Raw genomic sequence first — 24,450 nt, 5'->3', positions numbered from 1 at the left:
ACATGATTTCACAATGCTCTTTTCCCTTAATATCTTTTATGTTTTAGTTTTTATAGTTCTATAAAAATTATTTTAATTTTCAGTGCCAGCAGTCCGACTTTATTACAAATACCGCACATCTCATCCTTTCTGGACAGGCTCTACCTGTCCCAAAAATTATACCAGTTCTTAATATATCTAAAATATCTTTTTAGTATTACTGCCATGGAACTATGTGAGTCCTCTGGGGGATATCACAGATTTTTCTATGAACAGGAACACTTAGATCCAAATCAAGGTGTAGGCATGAGAGCTACAGAAAACTAGAATTATTATTTCCCTTCCACTCCCCAAGAAATGTACAGAAACACTTTTCTCCTCCAAATATTTACCACATGTACCATGTGGAATACAGTCTGTCAAGAGATGCACCCAAAGGTGTACAGAAATGTTTAACAGTTCCATCTATCTGAGCAGACTTACACTCCACTTTTCACAAGAATCGACCTCGTCTCAGGGCCAAATCCAACCTGCTCCAAATCAGGGATTTCTTCATTGATGATGTCAAATGCTTTCCCATCTTCATCATCAGACTGGAAAAGTGCCACTGAAGACTCTATGAAATCCTAAGAGGCAGCACAGGAGTTAGAGGACAGTCACAGCTCAATGACTCTTCACAAGATAAACCATTTTGGGAAAGAGTTCTAGTCAGAAATACAGCATTTTATAGAGCTTGAAGGGGCTTGGCTCCCTGGTGTGGATCTTTATGGGATACTTTGGCACTGAATTTCTGGAGTAACACCAAGCCTGGCAATTTTATATGGCCTTCAGGGGTTTGCACTGAAGAGGGGAAGAGCCTGCTGCCCTTGAGCACCATCCTCTCCACTTTGAGGATGGCTCAGAGTGCAAAGATGCCTGTGTGGGAAGAGTTAGGAAGAAAAGAGTTTAGCACTGATCTTCCAAAAGCCTCACAAATTACTACTCCAAACATGACCATGACTATAATTTTTTACTAAACTTCTCCTTCCTCATCCCTTTCCAGCAACATGGCAATAATTATGGAGAGGAAAATCCTGGGCAAGATCACCTTTCCAGCACAAGGGGTTTGTACTTTTTGGATACATCCACTACAGCTATAAATAAATCCTGCTTAACACTGTCACATTCTCTCTTACATAGCTGTGTGACACTACTTTGTGCTTTCAGCCAGCTTAGTTTCTTGGCCAGCTTACTTGCACAGCTTCAGATTACTTGAATTTAGGCTTCAAATCTTCAGCTTTTTAACCACTTAGCAATTTTAAGCACACAGTTCAGTCTCTGCTTGGGAAAACAGAAAACAACAATCTATTCACTTCACCCCTCTAACTTTTAAGAGAAAGCAGGAACTCAATTTCAGTCTTTCCCAATCATTCAGCAGTGTTATAAATTGACACTAAGTAAGTCCTGCAAACAAGAAACAATTGCTGTCAAGCAAATAACGTGGTTGACAGAGACTCACAAACATATGAGGCCTCCACCATGAGTATTATTACATTAAACACTGGGAAAACAAAGATTTATAAAAGATTTATCAAAAAACACCTAGAAATTAAGGCCAAAGCAATCATCCAGCCAGATTAATTTGGCCAGGTGAACCTGATCAAACAGGCTCTTTGGAGGACACCACGTCTTTCTACAGGACACAATCACAATGAATAATAAAACCAGTTTTAGAACTTAATGTGGTTCAACTTCTCCTCACTGTTTACAGGACAGTAAAAGATGATGGAACAAACTCTGCAGTAAAACTGGTTCTCTTGCTGTGTTGACCACTTCCTTCCTCCATTTATTTAAACTATTGCAACTATTTCAGGTACACACTAGAAATTAAAGTGCCAGGTCTGGAAAAATCATAATGAACAACTGCAGCTTCAGACTACTTTTTAGGAAAAAAAAAAGAAGGAAAGAACAACCAAACTAGTGCAGTATTAGTGCAAATGAAAACCAGCTACTCTTAACAGTCCTAAAGCAAAAGAGTACCCAAAAAGTAATTTAGATCAAATCTACATATAATTGCCTTAACTAAGATTCTAATACTTAAATATATCCACAGTGGTAATCAAATTTAAAACATATTTCAAATTCAGCCATCATTCTTTTCTCCCTGAACTTCCACTACAACTTCTCTTAAAACAAGCAACAGGAAAAATACTTTTTGAGAAAAGACTTTCAGACCACAGCAGATCATTCTAGACTTGGAAACAAAGCTCTGAAGGCAACATACTCAGAAACTGTGCTCTTTCACTGAGATGTGGGCAAACCCCAGCTTGAAATGCATTTGACACTGCAGAACAGAAGCCAACGCCACTGTCCCCTCAAACAGCTCCCAGTCCAGACTGCTGCCTGCCCCCAGGAATGGGCTCTGCACTTGACTCAGGTGTGTTCAACACAGGTGCTGACAGGGAGCTGGCAGCAGCTGGAAAAAACAATTCCACAAGATCTTTTTATCTCTGCTTCCCAAACACCCCCTGAACCCCCATCAGCCCTTGTGACTGCTCACTGCAGGAATATTCAAGGCAGCCAAAAGCAGCCCTTGCAGTGTGCCTACATTGAGCACATCTTCACCAGTGCCTGGGGAGGGGGGATGTACAACAATATCCCTGTGGATTCTGAGACCATTGCAACCTTTACCTTCCCCTGACAGAATTCCTGAGCTCAGGGAGAAAAGCCAGGACATTTGCTGTGCGGTCAGGGGCCTCAAGCACACAGAGTTTGGATTTTTGCCCGGGTCCCCTTAAAACTGAACATTTGGTACTAAAATATTTTTAAAATCCTGACCTTAAGTATGGTATACAAAGGCACAAAGGGAGCATATGGGCAGCCTGGGCACTGCCCTGTGTGCTGCACATTGCCCAGAGGGAGGCAATCTGCTGGTCAAGCCAAACAACACAGTGCCAGGGCCATTACTCATTCCATTGGCAAGCAGCTGGCTGCCTTCAGTTATGCAACAAATTGAGGGGAATTATTCCTTTTCACTCCTGTTATCAATAGGTAAACATTTATACATATTGATAAGCCAAGTGGAATGATATATGTTGATATATGACTCTGAATGATACATAGTTTTAAAATGTTAATGACTTGAGCCTTCTTACTGTTCTAGGTACAAATTAAATTAAATACATGACATGGAAGGTCATTCTTGCTACCCACATGCATGATTTTTAACTCTATTTATGTTCTTTGCCAAGAGAAAAATCAAAAAAGATCAATTTAAGTTGCTCAAGTACTCTATATACAGCTGGAAAAGAGAGGAAAATGAAGATTATTCAGTAATTGAATAGGATTCTGCACATTCAAAATGAGGAATCTGAAAAAATTTCCTACCTACTTTTTCTCAGAAACCTAAAAATAAATTATTTAGAGAAGGATATTTTTCTTGAATTCAATTCATTCTCCTATCTTTATTTTGATAGATTCTGATTATAAATGCAGCTTTTGCTAGGTGCCTGTCACGGAAAACAAACCTGCAAATTGTGAATTTAAGTATGGCCTTCAGGGGCTCACATTAACTTTTTATTAAAAAAAGAAAAGACTGTTGAGACGGTGAGTTTGCTTTAAATCCCCATCTTCAATTTCCACAAAATTTCTGGCCCAGGAATATCACATCTCCTCAGATGAAATGAGTAATCTGAGTTTACAAAACTGGGTAATATCACAGTGAACAATCTTAGTCTCAGAAGAACTTACTCTTTGCAGCTGTATTTAATGTTCACAGAGCTGCCATTATAATAAAAAAACCCCTTCAAACACTTACACAAACAAACAAAAACCCAACCCAAAACAAAGGAAATTATAAAGAAGTTCTAACCCCATGTTTCCCTATTGCTAAAAAGTCTAACTTTGCTTCCAATAGTGAACTCTTACAAATAGTTTTTATTATTATTTCATCCTTGCCTCCACTAAACACATTTTAGTAGGAGGGATTTTTTTACTGTGATTATTTTTGCTGCCAAAATTTTCTGGCAGAAAAATCACAGACAGAGGGTAATGCTGTTTTAAGGCTTGCAACAGCTGCTGCATTGAAAAGCTATTTTTGTTTTAATCAAGAACTACTCTGTACACTCAGGCACGTTACGCTTTTAAGAAAATTCCATTTGAGAGACTCAAATAGCTTGAGGTGCAGGACTGAGGTACTTGGAAAATCTGGCAGGTAGACAAGGAATTCTGCATGATACGATTTTTGTATGAACTTCACAAAGACTGTTTGGAACCTGCTTCTTCCTCAGTGCAGTCTAGATTTCAGCCAGTAGGCAAAGAATGAGGATGAACACAGGCAAAAGATGGAATGCCCCAACCCAAGGCAGCTGCACAAGGAATAACCTTGCTCTTTATGGCCAGAGCTGTGCATAATTTGTAAGAAATACACGTGAATACTTACAGCCTGAAGGAAGCGGAAGGAGAGCAGGGCACTGTCACTTCCCCCCCAGGAGCATCTGTCCTCATAATCTCCTTCCTCCAGCAAGAACTGATGGCCTTTGTAACGTTCCTTATCATAGGCAACCCATCTGTGGCAGCCCCACAACAAGAAAAAAAAAGAGAAGTCAGTAAAGGCAAAACAGCTGCACACATGATTTTCTCTAACAAATAAAGGGAGAAGAGAACCCCCCAAAAACACTAAAATGAGTACCACAAATCCAGCCAATGAACAAAGCAATGCTTGTTTGGAATCACAACAGGCACCCATGAAGTGTTCTTTGTGGATCAAAATCCTGCCATGTGATTCTTTATCCAACAATAGTTGATTTATGTAATGCTTCTCTGTGTACCTCCTCTCGGCCAGCCACATTCCCAACAGCAATATTTGGTACCACAGAGCCCAGGATGCAGCTAGATGCCAAACCTTTCAGTGATAAAAACACAAGCAGTGGATCTCTTTAATGTGCTAATAAATGATGAGACCCTACCCTTGCTGGAGCTGGTGACAAAATTAACAAATTTCAGCAAAACAACATTTGGCCTGCTTGTATTTTTTTTGCTTTAATCTAAAACTGTATACATATAAAAAGACAAGCAAACTGAAGATCTAAACCTTATTGTATATGAAATATGTTTTAGCAGTAAACAAATAGAAATTTTCAAAATATTTTGAATAAATAGATAGATAAGGCTCAGTTAAAAGAAGGTGTTTCCATATCAACTTCAAATCTCTTAACGGATATAAATTTTAAAAAGTGCTTCTCCCACCTTTTTTCTTGTTAGCATTTCTTTCATTACAACTCCCTTGTAAATATTAGAATTGCTGTACAAATTGTATTGGCAGTGAAATTTGGCAGGCAGGGGTGGCTTTACTTTAGTACCATTTGGTTTACATTAATTCAGCTGCTTATGTTACCATAGCACTAAAAATAAAAGCTGCCACAACAGACAAAACAATGATTTTTAATAATCTGAGGCTTCCCAGATAGCAAACACACAATGCACTTATGAATAGATTATCTGAGTATTAACACTTAAGTTTGTTTTGAATTTAGTGCTCATAAAATTCTGACAGCAGCCTGAAAGGATGTATGTTATTCCATCTTTATGCTAAAGTGGAAAATCCCTTATGAAACAAAAGCAAGATTTTCTGAGAACTGTTTTATTACTGAAGTCTTTGGCAGAAGCAACCATCCTGCCTCCTCTCAGACAGTCCTGTCCTGTTGGGAGAGGCTGAAAGAAGAACATGAGGGATTGATTGGTGGCTGGTGCTGAGTTTACCTCAGAGCATCCACCTGTGACACAGGTGACACAGTCCTCTGTGTGTGTGTGACACAGGGAGGGCAGGACAACACAGAATCCATCCAGTGCCTCAATTAATGAAAATAACATTAACGTTAATTAATTCCCAATGCCACATAACATGCAACAGCTGGCAGAGGAAAACCATTAAGACAATAAAACAGTTTGTAGGTTTCATGGGTATTAAAATGTCAAACTGAAGACTGACCACACCTACCCAAGGTCATTTCAGCAAATTAAGTAGAGAGTATCAGAAGTATAAATCAATACAAGTTAATGCTCTGTGTGAACAAAGTGGCCTAATTTATTGGCATCCAAGTGGCAAACACTGACTTCACACCTTTCACACATTTAGCTTGGGAGGCTGATAATTGAAGAGCTGATAATAAAAGAAATATACACTCCCTACTTCTCAAAACACTTCACCTGTGAAAGATTCCAATCAACCCTTAGTTAGCACTTCTAAGCATTTAGTTATGCTTCTTTGTTTTAAAATAAATAAATATAAAAGTGAAATATACTCACACTCCACCAATTACACGTAGTGATCCAATTTCCTGAAACTCCTCTTCACTACCAAACAGTGCTGGGACAGAAGTGATGTTTTCTGAAAACTCTTTGGACCATCCTCCAAAGTGGGTTTTCTCATATATTATTATCTAGAAAACATGATGTTGAGCTTAATCCTTCAAAAGTAGACAAGAAGCCTCTCCCTGTACTTTGCTGAAGTTATTTCCATGACTGCAGTTAACAGCCCCTTCAAGTTCCTTATCTGCTGAATCACACAGATCAGCTATTAACAATATTTGCATCTGTTGCCGCATTTAATAGAAAAACACCCAAGTCAGGCATGTATTTGCATAATTAAAAGTTACCCAAAGCATTAGTGTTTTTGTAGAAAAAGGAGGAAAAAGGAGCAATAGCTCTGGATCAGCTTTCAGTCCTCAGCTCACAGAAGGATCAGGGTCTCACTCACAACTCCTGTACTGGAAAGGGGCTGGGATGGAAGGCTTCTATTCCTGTCCTCCTCCTCCCTTCCCTCTCCTTTTCTTTTTAAACTCAGTATGTTAAATGGGAAAATCTACCCCAATCCCTTATCATTACAATGACTAATGTGTCAAGTCAGAAAAACTCATTTTATAGCAAATTCACACTTTCCTAGTAAGTGAAAAACAAACTACTGGTACTTTTACACCTCATCAAACACTAAGTGAACTTGACAGCATGAGGGAATTTTTCTTCAGCAGCAAGCATGGAATAGTTATCAAAGATCACACACCAAACAAAAGGAAAGTAGCTTACATAAAGATTTCATATTCCCAAGTGCTTATATTTTATTCTCAATGCTCTCTGTGCTTACCTTGACATTCATGGGCATTTGCACCTTTAGTCCACCCTAAAAACAAATGGGGAGAAAAATAGATATTTATATTAAACCTGAAGCTTCCCTCTGGCATGTGTTTTACAGTACTATCAGAGCATGAAGTCTTTGCAATTTTATTCACCACTTTCAGTGCTGGCCATAGATTTCAAAAGGCCAGACACACTATAAACCTGACCTACAAACAAATCAGTGCACTGACAAACCTCTTAGACTGCAAGCAATTTCCAAGTATCCCTTCATGGTCTAGAATTCTAAAGTAAATGTTTTTAAACTAATTGATACTGATCAATTTTTAAAATTAACTCTTAAAGCTTTGTTGCATGTATTTCAAATTTCTAAAGGGCAAATGATGCAATGGTAGAAGAAAGAGAAAACAGCAGGAGAGAGAGAAAATAGAGTCTGACATATTCATGTTTATGGTCAAAGAGCAAATACAACAAATGCATCTTCTCTGGAAATGTGAGTGAATAAGAGACTGACCTCACTTGAGTGACTAAAGAGACAGCTAATAGGTCTTACTCCTTTATGGCTTTTAAACTGTCTTTCTGTAGGCCTGCTATGTACACAGTAAAATTTGTGTTATACCCCTTCCCATTCCTCTCACATGCGGATCCAAGTGCTGTCTGTCAACACAAAAACCAGCTGCACCTCCCCAGATTTATGTGCAGAGAAATACTACTGGGTAATAAAGTCCTTATCTGGTCTTCCATCCCCACTAGACCCTAACTAAAGAAAAGAAAATCATAACTTTCAGAAGGGCTTTTTGGTTAATTAATTGGTGTTGGATGCAATAAAATTAAGAGCCTTTCTGTCTTATTTGACCTCCCAACAACAGCAGTTTCCCAGGAAGATGTTGGGGGGTGCAAAGCCTGACAAGTCATGTTGACCAAAGCAAGCACACCACGGAGAATTAACCCAGAATGAACATCAGAGCCCAAGCTGTATTTAGGTCAAAACATCTGGGGAAGCAACAATAAGAAAAAGGAAGGCACACAACTTATCAGGGAATTGTGAAGTCCTCACCATTCTTAAGGGACGCAGAGATTTTACATCTGCTGAAGGAATTTCAGGTGGTGAATCACATTCTTCCAAAACTGTCATCTCTCCCTTGTAATTCAAGTCTGAATAAGCAAGCCATCTACAACAGTAAGGACAAATGACTCAATCAGTTCACCAATTAGATTCCCAATACAAAGATCTTACTACAATTATTTTCCTTTTTGTACTCATAAGAGCTAGATAATGTTTGAGACAGCACATCAAAACAAAGCTGTATTTAAATATGCTGGCAACATCACTGCTAGGAAGATCTCAGATACTTTTTCTTAGTCCAAGCTAAATATAAATGAAAGGGAAGAAAATTACCAATTTGTTCACTCACTTAAAAAAGCCACCTTGCTATTCTGTGAGTACCAAAAAAAAAGCCAGTACTGAGGATGAGATGTTTGCATTGAGTTTCATCTAAGATTATCACCTTATGAATTAAAAGGCTTCTAACATCAGTCCCATGTCATTTTTTTCAGCGGAAGTTATTAAAGTATGATTATTTACAACAATCCTTTGGAAAGCTATTGTAATTTTAACATGAGTATTAAAAATGCTGGGAGTCCTTCAGACTGTTCTAAATAAAAAAAAAAGCTGAATATAGAAGCTGGACACAGGTTTAGGAGACCACACAAGGAATGGAGGAAGAGGCATAGAGCCATATGGAAAATTATTTTCTTTAAACGACCAAGTTTTGTCAAAACTAAGACAAGACACTGTTTTTAACTCCTTCACCACCTCAAGCTTCACAGACAGATTGTGAGACAGTGGGAAGGAAGGCTTGGCTCACATGGAAAGGCAAGACTCTCGTAATAGAAGAGCTAATGTCATTCTGCAAATACTTATGGGAAGAGCCACACAACTCCCAAACTTCAGGAACTGTGATGTTTTGGCCCAGGGAACAACAGCCCATTCTGCCCAATACAGGAAGTTTTGGGCTGCCCAGGGGTCTGTGTCATACTGCATCACCTTCCTCCAGAATGTCAGGGATTGCCTGTAGCTTGAGAAATGCTTGGGTGATGCAACACTCATTTTCTGGTGCTCAGCCACAGTGTTATGGTTGTAACAGGGTGGGTGACTTGGGAGACAGTATCTATTCTCCAATGAAATAAAAGCTAATTATAGCTGAGTTGCTTCCTCTATTTATAAAACTACTCAAATATGGAATTACTGAAGACTTCTGCCAGCAACTAGGAAAAAATGCCTTGAAACTAGGAGCCCACAGAGCACAATGTTGACATGTAAGGCTGGGAATATTACATGTATCTTTACTAATTTCTGGCAAAACCCCCCAGATATTGTTCATGTGGCTGACTGATGTTCATATCCCGGTATTACTCTTCGACCTCCTGGCAAAATGCTGTTAAAAAGGTTCAGTACTCACACTCCTGATCTGACTCTTATATAAGGGTTTTTCTCAACATCCAGCTCTTCTAAATTGGCAACTGCACCCTGTATGCAGATGGGAAGTCCCTCTGTACTACCAGCTGCCGGGCAGAACTCCACCTCTGGAATGCCACAGTCCTGTGGAAACAAATCAAAGTGTAATGTTTATCCACACTTGCACACTCTGCCCCCAAACATCCTCTTTTTTGCCCCATCTTCTCACCCTTCTCCAGCTTTCATAGGATGGAGGGTATTATTCTTTTTAAAATGGAGACTGGAATTTTTAGAAAAGCCAAGGGAGGTAAATTTCTAGCTCCCACTAATTTTCAAAGAAGAAATGTATGTCTGTCAGGCTACTTGCATGAAGGTCAGTTTAAATATCCTCCAACCAAAGGGCTGAACAGCATTATAAGAATGACTTCTTTTTTAAAAGGCAATGCTTCCATCGCACACATGATGCATTCATGAACTAAAACTTTCCAGAAGTATCTATTACATTCCCACTTCCACCCCTCCATGACAATTAAGTTCTGTAATGCAGAATCCAACTACAGTATCAAGCCATACGAGTTCAATTTTTTTGTTGTACTAAATAAATCTGCAGCATTTTAGATGAAGAAAGGAACAAAGACCAGTATTAGAAAATACCTACTCTGCTAAGTAGACAGTTTAGCAATTTTCCTGTTACCACACAGCAACAACCTCCATTTCTTTACTGGAGGTTTACTACTGAGAGACACCACAATGGAGAACAAACCTGTTGACCACATGCTCCTCTCTAGAATTTGCAGGGATTTTATTGACCCATCCTCATTTTGCAGTACTTATATAACATGCATTGCCACAACACTTTCTTCCCCAGCACTCAAACACATCATGGACCAACGAGGATCTTCTGCAAGTCCCTGTTTCAGCAGGGTGCTCCGGACCAGCGGAAGGCAGCTCACATGTGCAGCTGGAAAACTTCACTGCTCAGTGATAACCTCCCAGAACACTTTCCCTTCTCCTCCTGACCCACAGGCCTCTTTGCTTTAGGACAGAGGGCTTGGACAGCATACAAAGATTCCCAAAATCCTAACGTGGCTGGAGAAAGATGCCCCTTTCATGTGTTCCAGAGAAGAGGGATGAGGAATGGTCTCTGAAGGTGCCCCCAGGGAAGCAGGATTCCCCCAGGGATTTCTGGATTTGGGGAGGAGCCAGGAGGGGCACACTGTGATAGAGAGCCTGCGTGGACTGTGGCTTCTGAAAGGAACACAAGAGCTGGCAGGGAAACCCAGCAACAGGGCACAAAAGCCCTGGAAGCTACAGCACCTCAACTCGTGACAGCACCTGCAGTGCTCTCCTTTTGCACGTGGGTTTTCAGTGGGGTTTTCACGGGGTAACATCCCACTTCTTGGCTCACAGGGTTTTTCATTAGCTACTGAACTGTCAGCACTAAGTGTGGCAATTAGAATGGATGCACTTCAGGATATTGTTTCACTTTCCTCCTGAGACCTGAGGTAACACAGTAATACTGCTTTGGCAGCTCTCCCTCCTGCACAATCACATTTCCTCTGTATTGTACCTTACAAACAATGCTCACTCTTTGTTTTTTGAGCACAAACTGCAATACCGGAATTTTTATTTTCAGATTAACAAACCCAGAAAAACTAGGAGAAAAGACTTTCTAGTACAATGCTGCTTTATGGGAAAATGCTAAGGAACACCATTCGTCAATTCTAAGCGTATTGCTAGACAAGATTTAAAAAAAAAACCTCATTGTTCTCACACGTATCTTATTAAATTAAAGTTGAGAAATATTTGAAGTCTGTGGATTTTTTTTTCTAAAAATATCTGATATGTAAGAAGGCTGAAATTCATAAATCCAGCAATAAAGCTTGATCCAGAAAATTGGAAGCTGCACCTAGGAGAATTCCACAAATAATGATGCCAGACTCCTAATGGCCTCAGATAAATTCTGAAACTAAGTATTTACAAGACTAGACAAGTAGCAAAATAAAAGTATCTGCCTGAGGGCTCAGACAGGATAGGAGATGGAGTATGCTTAACTTTAATTCAGTAGGAGGCTTTTGTTTTTGTTTTTCATTTAAGATTGCAAAAAGGCAGTCTGTAAGCTCTTTTCAAGTCTGCTGTCCTGACTCTGGAGCTCATGAGGCAGTCTGCAGCTCAAGAGATGACAAAGTACCAGTGGAGGTAAAGCACAAACACTCATAATAAAGTCTCCCCTACTTATCATCATCTCTCTCCAGCCAGATTTTGAAAGCAACAAAAAAGCTCTACTCATAGTGATTGCATTTTTGTGCATGTTCTAGATTAAGTCCACAAATTTCTTTCATAAAGTGCCGCACAATAAACTGAGGTTTTTCATCAAAACCAATTCAAGTATTTATTTTTAAAGGTGGTAACATGGTCGAGCAGGAAGTACATCATGTTTTCTAAGCATATTTTTTAAAGTCACAAATACACATTTTGACTTACATATGGAGTTCAATTTACCTGTACTGATGCACAGACTGCAGAGAATGGTAACATTTATTGTATGAGGTGAATGCTATATATTTGCAGATGTACACTCTGTGCCATGCCATTAGTTTATACAATTCAGGCATGCAAACTTAGCTTGGTAAATACTGGCCCCAGCATGTTCATATTTGCCTGGGCATATTTAACAGCCCTCATTACTTTCAGAGGCTCTTTAACATTGCCAATTAAGCCACCATCTTTGGAAACAAAATGAAAACCACACAAATATGACAGCAGTCAGGTGGAGATCCTTCAGTCCAAAGCCCTGCCATCTCCAAGGCGTCAAGATTTGGAAATAAGATACACACATGCACAACCATTATCATGCAAAACTGCTACCACAGTATTCCAGCCCAAACTGGAAGGTTTCCTCCCTAAACCCACCCCCCAAAATGTGCCACCCCCCACCACAAACAGTCCAAACTCTCGACATTCATTGTCCTACACACACATCAGGCAAAAACAGAATAAAAAGCAGGTCAAAGAGATTAGGCAGCTGTGCTCATTTCCAGTGATAACACACAACCAGCAAATGCTTAGGTAGATCACAGCCTCCAGGCATCCCTCTCTGCCTGCCTTACTCTGTGGTATTCTCCTCCCGCCTCCACGCAGTCATCCTGGAATGCCTGTGCTTCCCTCCTGGTCTTTAGGGAGCTGGGATGTTTACAAAGCATGTGGAACACTTACAGACACCTCCACAAGAGGAACATGGCCCTCAGCAGAAAGGTGAAAGCTCCTTCTGAAGAGGATTAACACAACCCTTAAGCCTTTAGCACTAAATATTCCTCTTCAGTAGCATCTCTGACATTTTTCTAGCCTGACCAAGAGGTCCAGCAGAAGTGACAGACCTAAAGCCTTTAACCCCCTCAAGGTGATCTTGGTTGTTTATCCTTCTGGTTCTAGGATTACAGCAGGGCTAAATAAACTCAGCTCCAGCAGGGATAAATAAACTCAGCACTGCTGGTCTTCTCCTTGGACCTGTCAGCTGTGGTGATCTAGTCAGCCTGTTTAACTGGGGTAGTTTTGTGTCAACAACAGGACAAAGAATGACTGAAGTCTGGCTTAAGCGAAATGCCAAAACAAGGATGAGAGAAGAGCCTATTGAAAACCAGGCCTAATTAACATGATTGCTTTGTAATACAGTCTAGACACCATTTTACTTTAGATACACATTTTGTCTTTAGGATGCTATCTGCTTCTGGAGGTTTTTTTTTCTATTGGAGCTGTTGGTCCTCCAGGCTTTTTTGAACATTCATTAATTCTGGCTCCCAGTGCTCCAGCACTGTACCACTCTTGTTACCACCCACCACCACCAAACCCAGCTACCAAACTCAACAGGGCTGGTAAATAAAATAATAAAAAGGAAATAAATTATTACTGTCCTGTAAAAACCAGCCAGTAAAACCGTCTGAAGCTGCTGGGCGTCTTCCTATGGCATCTGACAAAGTAGTCCCTGCTTAAATTATTAGCTTCTTTTCACCTGGCAAACCACACAAACAAAAGAAACACGCCCTTCTTGTAATAGTGTGAACAATCCCATTACAAAGAGCTTTGCTTAAGAAGATTCCACAAGGAATCCAGGCATTCCCTGTCTAACCATCTTGCAGACAGTGATTATAAACTGCTGTTTCAGATCCCTTGTCATCCTGCAAAACAGTGGTTCACAAGACTATTCCAGAATGGAGGCGTCAGGAACTCTTCTTGGCTCTTATTTTTGGGAACACAACATTAGCACCCTCTTTGGGCTTCCACAAACAGATAGAAAAAAGCCCAATGTGTGCAGAAAGGTCAAAATATATATTTACAGTAGGCCAGAGAACTGACTTGGCTAAACAGATTGTACTGCAGGAGCTGCACTAAACCTGGGTGTGCAGGCAGACTTTGCTAGCCTTGGCTTGTGTCTTAGAGGAAATCAGTCTCCACATCATTTCAGACAGATCTTCATTTTACTGGTTGCACAATCTGCTTCTTTGGAATCTCCTTCCACAGTTTTCTTGAATTTAAATACACATGGATACACCTAATGCATCTCCATGGTTAGCCAGGCCACAAGCTAACCAAGAAGTTAACAGAATCTCTGCTTTTTGGGGAGGCTTGAAGCCAAATGAAGAGGACAAAGATACTGGCAGACTGTTCTTCAGTCAATATGTTAGTTAAAAAAAAAAATAATTAAATGTACCTCCCACAGTTTCCTTAGTAAAAAACTGTTTTTCCTCTTCTTGGCAAGCTGTTTTCTTCTCAAATATTTAGCCAGTGTTCAAATCTGCTAACTCAAGGCAACTGAGAGCCATTAAACAAAGACCATTAAAAACTACTTGAAAAACTGGAAGACAAGCCAGACAACCTGGACACAGAGCCAGTATGGCCAAACTACCCTGGAGAAAAGACACTGACAACCTATGAAAAAGAAAATGGCAGTAAAACACACACACACACGAGCTGCCTGAAAAAGAATCCACTATTTGTCAAATAAAAACAAAGCTTACGTTTTCCACAAGAATAAATAAATAAGCGAGCACTTTGGGAAACTACCTTCTAAAAGCAGTTCCACAGCAGCCAAAAAACAACCTAAAAACAGTAGTGATGCCTTCATGAATCAAGGTGTAGAGGACAAAACCTGGCCTGGTGAGGGCATTAACTCACCAACCACACAAGCTAGAGGTTTAATTTACACGAGGAAAGTGTTGATTACTGCAGTAGTGTACAGTAACAAAGCTTTCCATCTGTGTTCTACATAAATGAACCCCAGACTGGAAGAACAAAAGTCAAACCTATTTAGCTGTACTGCAAAAGTTTTTACCAAGCATGATGAAATTAAGCAAGTTTCTTTCCTATCCAAGAGTCTTCTTTCATAGCTGAGACACATCCAGCTTCCCTTGGCTGTTATTGTGGAACACCTTCATTTATTTAATTGTCTTCTACATTACTGATTAACATTCATATAGCATATTGGTCAAAGGCTTTTAGTATGTTTAGCTCAAATAAATGTTAACTTCATTATTCTTGCCTTCAGTCAGCCTCTTTTGAATTAACTAATTCCTACGTTTTTTAAGAGAATGAAAAAAGTATTTCTAATTATTATGACATTATGCCCCTGTACTGATGACAAAAAGGTTATCAATTTTAAAATTACCTCTATACCAGCAGAAAACAGAAAAACCACTTTACCAAAAATCTTTTACATTGTGATACAAATGATATTCCACTCACATCAAGGGCCACTGCCCTGTGAGTAACTGGAATGTTACACTGAACAATGAGACCACTAAGTCTTCTTAAATCACAAGATCTGGAAAATACATTCCTCATTCACTGAATAACAATGGATGCATTATATTTAGTTGTAGGCATTTGATTATTATCTTTTCAACAAAAAGCCTTTTAAACTGAAGGCTGTAGGTAGAGCTGCGTGCTGTAGGTGTACCACTGGTCCAAGTGGAGATCCTACAGATGGCACAAAAGCTGTAGAGAGAATAGCAGCAGTTTTTGGAGGCTATACTGTACAAACAGGATTGGAAACCCAACTACTACTGAGGCAGAAGCCATACAGACACAGCAGACAGCTTAAGATAAAAACTCCTTCAAAAAATATGAATTGATTCCATTTAATTTCAAACAACTGGCCAGGTAACCATCTAAAAGCAGGGAAGCCTGTGTCACGTGAGGGTTCAGGCAAAGAAACATAATCCACCTGCTCAGTAACTCAGGAAGAAAGGGAAATTTAACTCAGCAAAAGCCCTGGAATTTACCACCTAGAAAGTGAAAAGACTGAGTCACAGCAAATTTGAACAAAGTCAGGAACACTACACACATTGTCCTTTGCTGCTAATACACCACCGTGACCAGCAAATCAATTATGCATGTGAGAATATTGTGGAGAAAGTCTGTACCTTTGTTACGTGTTTGATGGAACCAACTGTGAGGTTTCTTCGATGTTTTACGCCTGGGAGATCCCAAAGGTGATCTAGCACAGCTTCTCCTTCTTCCAGTACATGTCTTCGACCCTGGAACTTTGGTTTCTCATAAAAAATCCAACTGCAATAATGATAAAAAGAACTGAGTCCTTACTGGTAGAGCATATCTGATGGAAAGCCCAGGAAAAAGCTTTTCTTACTACAACAAGTATCACATCTTTCTTATGCTGTCACTCACTAGTCACACTCACTTCGGTATTGAAAAGGAAAATACACAGTTGTTCTCCAGGACAAAATATAAATAAAGATGCAGCTAAGCTACAATGTGAATGAGCAGCCTTATTTTACCAGGCCAAATATACCAACTGTCACATCAAAACGTGTCCTGTTCAGGCAGACACTATAAAAGGCAGAAAACGTACTAATAATGGCATTTAGTATCCCTTAGGGTGTGAAAGAAATGTATGCAAAACCACACAAGGCTGCCTCAAAACTGCATAAATGTGACATGCATGGCTGGCAGTCAGAAACATTCCCTGCAAGCCCCACCAATTAAATTCCAATGCAACAACTGACACAGACCTGGTCCCAGCTTCCCAAAGCAAATTGAGGAGCACTTGCAAACTTAAAGGTCCTTGTATATATCCTTCTGTGTCCACATTCCTTTCAATGCCACATGAAAACTAGCAGCTGAGAATGTTCATTTGATGGTCCTTTTGCAAGAGCTACTGTATAATGAAACTGAACTGTAAAAATCCACCTTTTTTTTAATACACTTATTTCTAGTCATGATTACGGCTGCACTGGCTCAGCACTTCAGGCAAGAGCTCTAAACTCACTTGTGGCTCTATTAGAAACTTTCTGTCAAAGCTATCTCCCAGGAGAAACAATATATTTTTTTTTAGTGCAGTATTTAAAACCTTGTTTTATGCTTTTTCACTGGTATCAGTCTAATTATAAAGCAAGAAAAAGACACTACTGCAGATGGGACATGTGTCATAAATAAAAGAAATAAAAACACAAGAGGAACACACAAGCAGTCTTTTGGAAAGACTCTATTTAAATATGACCTGGATTTCTTACCATCCTCTAATTATCCTAAGTACTGTTCCAATGGGAAAGATCCACGATGAGGCATCTAGCACATCTGAATGAACTTCTTGTTTACTTTTGTTGCCACAAGTATCATAAATAATAATCTGAAACAATACACAATGCATGCAAATGAGGGCCCATTTCAACACAGAGCACAGACAGTTATTTTTTTGCTTGCAATTTGTGCCCACTCAACTGAAAGGCTACACAGTTTCTTCCTTTATGAAACACTCAATGAAAACAGTTGCTGAGAAAGAAAGGAAAATTACTAGTGGCAGGATTTTAAATAATATATTCTCACTATTAGCATGGGAAAGCACATACTATTAATACATAAAAATACAGAAAATTAGACTAACAACTTCAGATGCTTTCCATTCAAAAACTACAGTATGACAAATTATTCCATGTATCATATTGATTTATGTGACACAAACTCTGCTTACCTTCCCTGGTCTTGGGTTGTATTTGAGACTTGCCCTGTCAATGAGGTTCTGAAATTAAAAGGACATGGCAAACAACCATTAACAACTACAAGAGTGGCACAAAGCACATGCAGATTATTCTGGGTCCACTATTGCTGTACATGCACACAACTGTCTTTAGTAGAAAAAAACAAGATTTGTTTCATTGCCATTCAGAGCTGGTGTAAATTATTTAACAGTGTCAATCAGCAGAAAGCAGCATGTGCTAGAAAGGAAAAGCTGTTATGAAGTTATAACCTTTACAAATGTATTATCCCTTCCCAGCAAACAATAAAATGCATTTCTTAACAGAGGAAAGAAAAAAAGATACCTCTAACACAGACTGGAGTATCCTCAATGTCATGGAAAGACTTCTTCATTTACACACTTGGTTCATGTGGCACTTTCAGATTCTAAACATGGGAAGAACTCTTTCCATACCCTCATCTGCCATTGGTTTAAGCAAACTAAAAAAAGAAATCCTAATCTATGGAAGCAGCTATGTTATCTGCTTGCTAACTGAGCTATAGTTTGTAGAAGACACTGTGATGAAACAATCAAAGAGCCCAGTAAGCTGATATTTATAAATTTTTTTGACGACTCTATTAATCTCAGAAGTGAAAGGACTAAAAGAAGAATTTTCATATAAAAGGCAATTCCAACATCTACAGGTTGAAATATCCTCAACATGGAGAAGTCTGTCTTGTGCTATTACAGAGACTTTTTATTACGCATATTTCCCCATTTTACCTTCTGTTCACATATTCTGTTTTACAGTTAAATCACTTTCACCTGTGTGCTGAACCAAGACTGTTATCTTTTAAAATTTATTTCATCAGAAGACTTTTTTTTAAAACTATGAAATAAAAAAAAACCCTAATGACTTCTGATAAAAACTTTTGACTGCTTTTATGATAAAAACTTAATTAAAAGGTAGCAAGGAGGATAGGGAGGCAGCAACTTTGAATCTGGGCTAATTACTTTGATTATAAATACCATGTGACATGACATCTTACCGCTGACAATTCTCCCAGTTTTGGCACGGCGTTATCTTGAAACCAGTGAATCTTTGGCTGCAGCATATCCTGGAGAATGCTTCCAAACCTGGTCCCCTTTTCAGAAGGGCCTTTTCTGGCAGATTTCAAGTACTGGTAGTACACACTTGTAGGAGGCTGTGTTACAGCAGCATCAGCTTTCTCTGGAACTGGTTTGCACGGTGTCTGACTGGGAGAAGACACATCTGGAAACTGTTCAGGTTGCTCCTGTGAGTCAAGCTGCTCTTTTGAAAGAAGAAATGACTGCTCAAGAAAAGATCTGCTTTGGTCATTTGATTGAGGGGTTTCTTTAAAACTCCCTCTGCACTGACTGGAGAGGCAGTTTTCTTCTCTCTCATCATCAAGAATATCTTCCTCATACGAAGGTTCTTCCTCCTCTTCCTCCACCCCGTCCTCCTCATCCTCCTCCTCTGTGCTGAAGCGGGCAGTGAACTGCAGGCGCTCGGATACCGACTGGAGGAGGGAAAGCACAGAGGTGTGCTCAGAGCTGTCTTTGGAGACCCCCCCAGGACGGCTTTCGGGAGACACGTCCGTGGACAGCAGATCTTCCTGGGAGCTGTCGTCCTCGTAGATGGGAGACAGAGAGAAGGGATAAACTCTGTAGCGCTTGGCCTCCACACTCAGGAAGGACTCCGAGCCTCGGCTCTCTGCTGCATTGCTCACCTTGCTGTCCTGCCCATAAAGACACACTGACTCCTGCTTCTTCTGTGCTCTAGCATGCCTCAGATGATATGTATCATCTGAAGGCAAATCAGAAGGAGAAAGAGAACCTGTTTGCATCTCATCAGTTGAGACAGATTTGTTCTCAGTTTGAAGAGCACCTTCGTAAATGATGGTAAAAGAACTGTTTTCCCACTGTTCAATTAGTGGAGAAGATGCCAAAAGTTCTGTTGGTTCCTTCATGTCATTGCTGCAGTCCAGGCCATTTTCTTCAAGCTCATCATTTCTTTCCATGTCCTGACCCTTGATTTGTGCCAGCTTCAGATTCTCATTACTTTGGGCAAAAACTGTGTTGAAGCAGTGTTTCCCTTCACTGGCCTCTCCAGGAACAGACAGTTCAGGTATCATGGACTGTGCATCTAATCCAGTACTAACCTCTGCTCCCTCATTTGCCCCTTCTGCTAGTTGCTCTTCACTTTCCACTGCCTTTGAATTTTGTAAGGTTGCTTTTAATTGTACAGGTACTTCCTCTGCAGGCTCTTTCCCACAGTGCTCATATAAACTGTCCCCTGCATTGCTTTCCAGACACATCTGAGGGCTGCTTTTATATTTGGAGTCACTCTGCAGGCTGATACATTCTTCACCACACATAAAAGATGACAAATTAACATTTACAGCTGGCAGCAGTGTGCACTCTGGCATATTTGTATTATTGCTTGAACCTTTTAACTGCAATGGCAAAAGCATTTCTTCAGTCACAGCAGCATCTCTATCTATAAAATGTAAAGTTCCATCAGATTTTCTACTTATTGCTGATACTTTGCCACACATTTCTGCTGCAGCCAGATGGTCACACACCTTTCCATTGTGCTTCTCTTTTGCTGGTGTCAGAAGATCTGATTCTGGCCTTGCTAAACTGCCAGAGGAAAGAAATCCGTTTGTTTGACAAATAATTGCATTATTTGCTACTTTTTCATCTTTTTGGGGCCAACCTATGCCATTTTCCATACAATTTGGAAGCAAAGGAGGACTTGAGCAATCTGCCTTTTCACAGTTTACAGCTACAGTCTGAGTTTCAGCCATCTCTGCTGGTTCCTGAATGTTAGCAGGAAACCTCATATCCAGACTTAAAGTCTTTGGCATTTCAGCGTCAGGTTTAGGCTGAATATTTCCAGAAAACATTTTCCTCTCAGTGCCTCCCTGCTGACTGGATGCCAGTTTTTGTATGGCCGAGTTAATGACCACATCAACTGTTTCTTTTGCTTTTAGTTCTAGCACCCTATGTAGGTCAATGTTATCAGGGATGGAAGAGAGCATCTCTTCATCTTGATTATTTGTATCCACTCTTTCATTTCCTGTAAACAAAGATGAGCCTCCTCCACCGGTCTCATTAAAATCTTTTAATGACTGCACAGCTGACTGGATTTCTCCTGCTGCCAGCTGTCCACTTTCAGCCTTCTGATAATTTGCCATATCCATATTTATTAAACCATCCTTGTTCCCACAAAGCTGGCAGACACCAAAGCCTTCTTTTGCTATTACTTCTTCTGTAGCTAAGTGTAAAACCAAGTCTACTATTTCTTCAGCTTTCTTCAGCAAAACAGCAGCATCTGGGAAAGAACACTCCTGTCCTTTCCCAGAACAGAGACTACTTGCCTGGGCAGATGCAGCAGCTTTTTGGCCAGAAGGGGCTTCCAAAGGAGCAGAAGCACCAAGAATCACCTGTCCCACAGCATCCCTACACACAGTCTCAGAATGGGCTGACTCAGATACAGTTCCCAAAGATATCAAGGGACAGATGGGTGATGGCATTGCTCCTGCCAGGACACTGCTGTCAGCCTGTTGTGTGGAGAAGGCTTCATCTGCCCCATCACTAGCTCTGTCTCTGGAAGAATTACTGTTCCCCTGAGCAGTGCTGGACATCTCCAAGGTAGAAGCAGGAAGGTTGGAGGCTTCTCTGGATACCAGAGGAAAAGTGGGCCTGGACATGCAAAGAACCTCTGTAACTACTCCATCAGCACAGCTATCAAGCATAGGAGGAGCAATCTCAGGTTCCTGAGAATTTGCTGGGCTGAAAGTTCTCAGGTCTCCTAAGCAAGGTGGCCCCTCGGTCATCCTATTCACAGGGATCATTCTCCCAGACTCTGCAGCTGGAAAAATAAAGCTGTCCTTTTCAGAAGCAGCAATTTGGCCATTTTCAGAGTTAGTGGCAGAAGGCAGCATGTTTCCTTGTTTGTCAGATGAAGAATCAATTACTGTGGGTGATAGCCTAAGTTTATTGCTGTTTTCCTTCTTGGAAGAAAAATTAATACACCTGCTTTCAGAAACAGGCGGCGACTCAGAAATTAAGTCAACATCATCTTTTTCATGGCTGAAAGTAGAACGGTTGGTCAAAGGCCTTCCTTCAGATCTCAAGGCAGAATGAGGAAACATCATAGAGGTAGACTCGTGGGTTGGAAGCACTGTCAGCTCATCAAAATGTGCTTTCACACTTTGACACCCATGTGCACATGGTGACACATTGGCATGGTTTTCCACTGCAACCTCAGACAAAACCTTCATTGCTTCCTCACTCTCCATTCCTGGACAAGGAAAACCAGTCTGCTGTGTGCCAGTATCCTTAGAATTCTCCACATGGATTAGCCTGTGACCATTCTGTACATGCACTGCTTTCTCTGACCCACTCAGTTCTTCATTACAAGTCCCCCTGCCCATGACTGTATCTTCATCATGTCCAATAAATGACTCTGAAGCAGTCAGATTGCCTGTGGCCAAGCACTTTCCTCCTTTGGATTCCATGCTGAGTGAAGTAGGTATTTGTTCATTAAAAGGGAAAAGAACGGTAGCAGGAGAGTTCTGTGGATTTTGCTCTCTTTCCACAGCTGTGGCAATTTTCTGTGCATCACCATTTCTTGGATCACCATCTTTATTGTCACTCCTGGTGTGCTGATCTGCTTTCTGCTGAAATGTAGTGGCACTGAAATGAAGCCTCTGGACATCCAGTGTTCGCTCTGAGTGATTATTCACTTGATGATTACAGCAAAGTTCTCCCTTCCCCACCTGCAGTTCTTCATTAACTGTCTTGCTTTTTGACTTGGGTGAATGTAAACAATTATCCTGTATTTCTTTTGAGGATTCCTTATTACCTGCTTTACTACAATAAATTTCTTTATCAAAGTTGGAAGTGTCATTTTTGTCTGTCTGAAACAGAGCTCCTGTTTCTCCTGGCAGATCATCATCTTTTCCAATCAAATCATTTGCAGAACTGACTTGAAGGGAATGAGTACTCTGGGAAGTGGAATTGGTTAGGATCCCGCTGTTTCTACCACTAAATGGCAATAATGAATCTAGTGAATATGTCCTTTTAACTTTTGTTGCAGCTAAAGCAGGTGCATTTCTTAAATGTAACTCATTACATGATTCAGTGCATGAAGCTGGGGCCTTTGCAATTCTTTCACGTTTACTTCTGCTCAAGCAATGTTGAGCTTTACCAGACTGTTTGCTTCCCACTCTAAGTGCAGAAAAATTTAATTTGGCATCATCTTGGTGATCTTTACCCTCATCTCTTCCATTTTCTTCTATTAGGCATCCTGATTTCAGAGACAGAGTTGTCTGGACTTCTCCATTCTCTTTGACTGTTGAAACATTTCCGTTCTCAGGACTTTTTTCTCTTTTTCCCGTTTCTGACTGGTTCCTCAGGAGCTGCCTGATCCTTGCAGAACCCCGATATGTTGCGTATGTGACTGCAGGTGCCTCTGCCTTCCGTCGTGTCTGCCTGGAACGAGGACCATCAATATCAGCAAGGACAGACAATAAACTGCTGGCACAATAATAAAGTTTAGCACTAGCTGTAGATGATGTAAAATACTGGTTTACTCCACAGGTCAGCACAAACTGTAGATTGCATTCAACACTACTTTCCTCCTTCTTCTGCTAAACAGAGGTTTGTGATTTTTTTACCAAAAAAGCCAACTTAAACTATAAGTAAAAAAATGGATGTTGGCTTGACCAACTTCTATCATTTCTTTTCTACCAGACAAGGGAATTACTACTGACAAGTGTCACTGCAAGGCAACATTTGCAGACATCAGTTATCCTCTTTTGAAGATGTTTGATCCTTCCAAAATAGGCCTGCACATTAAAACTGAATAAAATTTACTATACTAATGTTCATTAAAACATTGAATTGAAATTTAAATTTTTACCCAGGCTCTCAACATATTGTTAAAAAACAGGAGGAGGAGGAGACACAAAACGTGGGGAAAAAAAGGAAGCATATAACAGGGGATGGTTTTTTGAACCACAGGGCAGTAAGGAAAGAGATTGAATGGGAAATGGGTAAGAATGAAGACCCTTGGAATGCTAGAGGGAATACCAAAATGGGAAAACCAAAAATGTTACAAGGAATTGATAGATCTAGCTACTCATTAGTCTTAAATTTAGCAGCAAAAAACAGCGCATGCAAAAACAAAGAAATTAAAGAATCACCACAGAGGAACTGTGATCCTGCTCCTTCACTGCTCTTTCTCCTAATACTAAAAATAAGTTCAGAGCCTGTCACTTTCAATTTTCTGAAGAAGCAGTTTTTCTCCTTCCTTAAAACTAGGAGACATCACAAATACCCACCTTTCTTTGAAATGCTTCTTTCTCCCCTATTTTTCCGCCTGTTAAAGAATTCTTGCAAAAAATCAGTCACTGTCAGCCTTTCCATTCTTCACCTTAAGACAAAGTAGATGCTCAGACTAGACTTGAACTCTGCTCTGCCTCAGCTACCACTTAAACTAAGAAGAAACCCTTTCAAAATCTGCCCTGTATCTGCTAACACAGGGAATGCTGGAATCAGCCATTCAGCTGGCTGGAAAATTGTCCTACTCATTTCAGGAGACTCTCTTGGGCAAAACAACAACAACAACAAAAAGGTGTTGGCTAAGATTTCGATTTCTAATATAAAAGCATTGTAATATACAAAGATAGCTTAATAGCTTCTAAAAGCTCTTTGCACCTTCCCTCATTCATTCAATTTGTTTAGAAGTTGTTACAGCTCTACAGTTGAGAACAAATAATTTAATTGAGAAATAAAAAATAAATTTACTAAGGAAAGTGAAACATCTGAGTATCACTGAGTAACTAACTTTAAATCTCATCTGTATGGATTCTGAGTATATATTCTCTCAAAAGATATATAA

General features: G+C 40.1%; 1 protein-coding gene across 1 annotated transcript in view; it reads right to left on the bottom strand.

Moving 5' to 3' along the window:
* Nucleotides 1–24,450, bottom strand: part of CRYBG3 (crystallin beta-gamma domain containing 3) — an 82,289-nt gene that overhangs the window by 21,402 nt on the left and 36,437 nt on the right. The window contains exons 4-13 of the mRNA XM_039713146.1: nucleotides 18,566–23,039; nucleotides 17,532–17,579; nucleotides 17,074–17,189; nucleotides 15,967–16,111; nucleotides 9,552–9,691; nucleotides 8,147–8,261; nucleotides 7,100–7,135; nucleotides 6,265–6,398; nucleotides 4,400–4,526; nucleotides 463–605 (exon numbers count right to left, since the gene is read on the bottom strand). Of these exons, the coding sequence (XP_039569080.1) occupies nucleotides 463–605; nucleotides 4,400–4,526; nucleotides 6,265–6,398; nucleotides 7,100–7,135; nucleotides 8,147–8,261; nucleotides 9,552–9,691; nucleotides 15,967–16,111; nucleotides 17,074–17,189; nucleotides 17,532–17,579; nucleotides 18,566–23,039 (5,478 nt within the window). The remainder of the gene's footprint in view (nucleotides 1–462; nucleotides 606–4,399; nucleotides 4,527–6,264; nucleotides 6,399–7,099; nucleotides 7,136–8,146; nucleotides 8,262–9,551; nucleotides 9,692–15,966; nucleotides 16,112–17,073; nucleotides 17,190–17,531; nucleotides 17,580–18,565; nucleotides 23,040–24,450) is intronic.

Source organism: Passer montanus, unplaced genomic scaffold (genome assembly GCF_014805655.1).
Source record: "Passer montanus isolate IOZ18808 unplaced genomic scaffold, ASM1480565v1 scaffold28, whole genome shotgun sequence".
NCBI lineage: Eukaryota > Metazoa > Chordata > Aves > Passeriformes > Passeridae > Passer > Passer montanus.
Note: the sequence above shows the minus strand (reverse complement) of the source record. Positions and strands in the feature narration are given on the sequence as shown.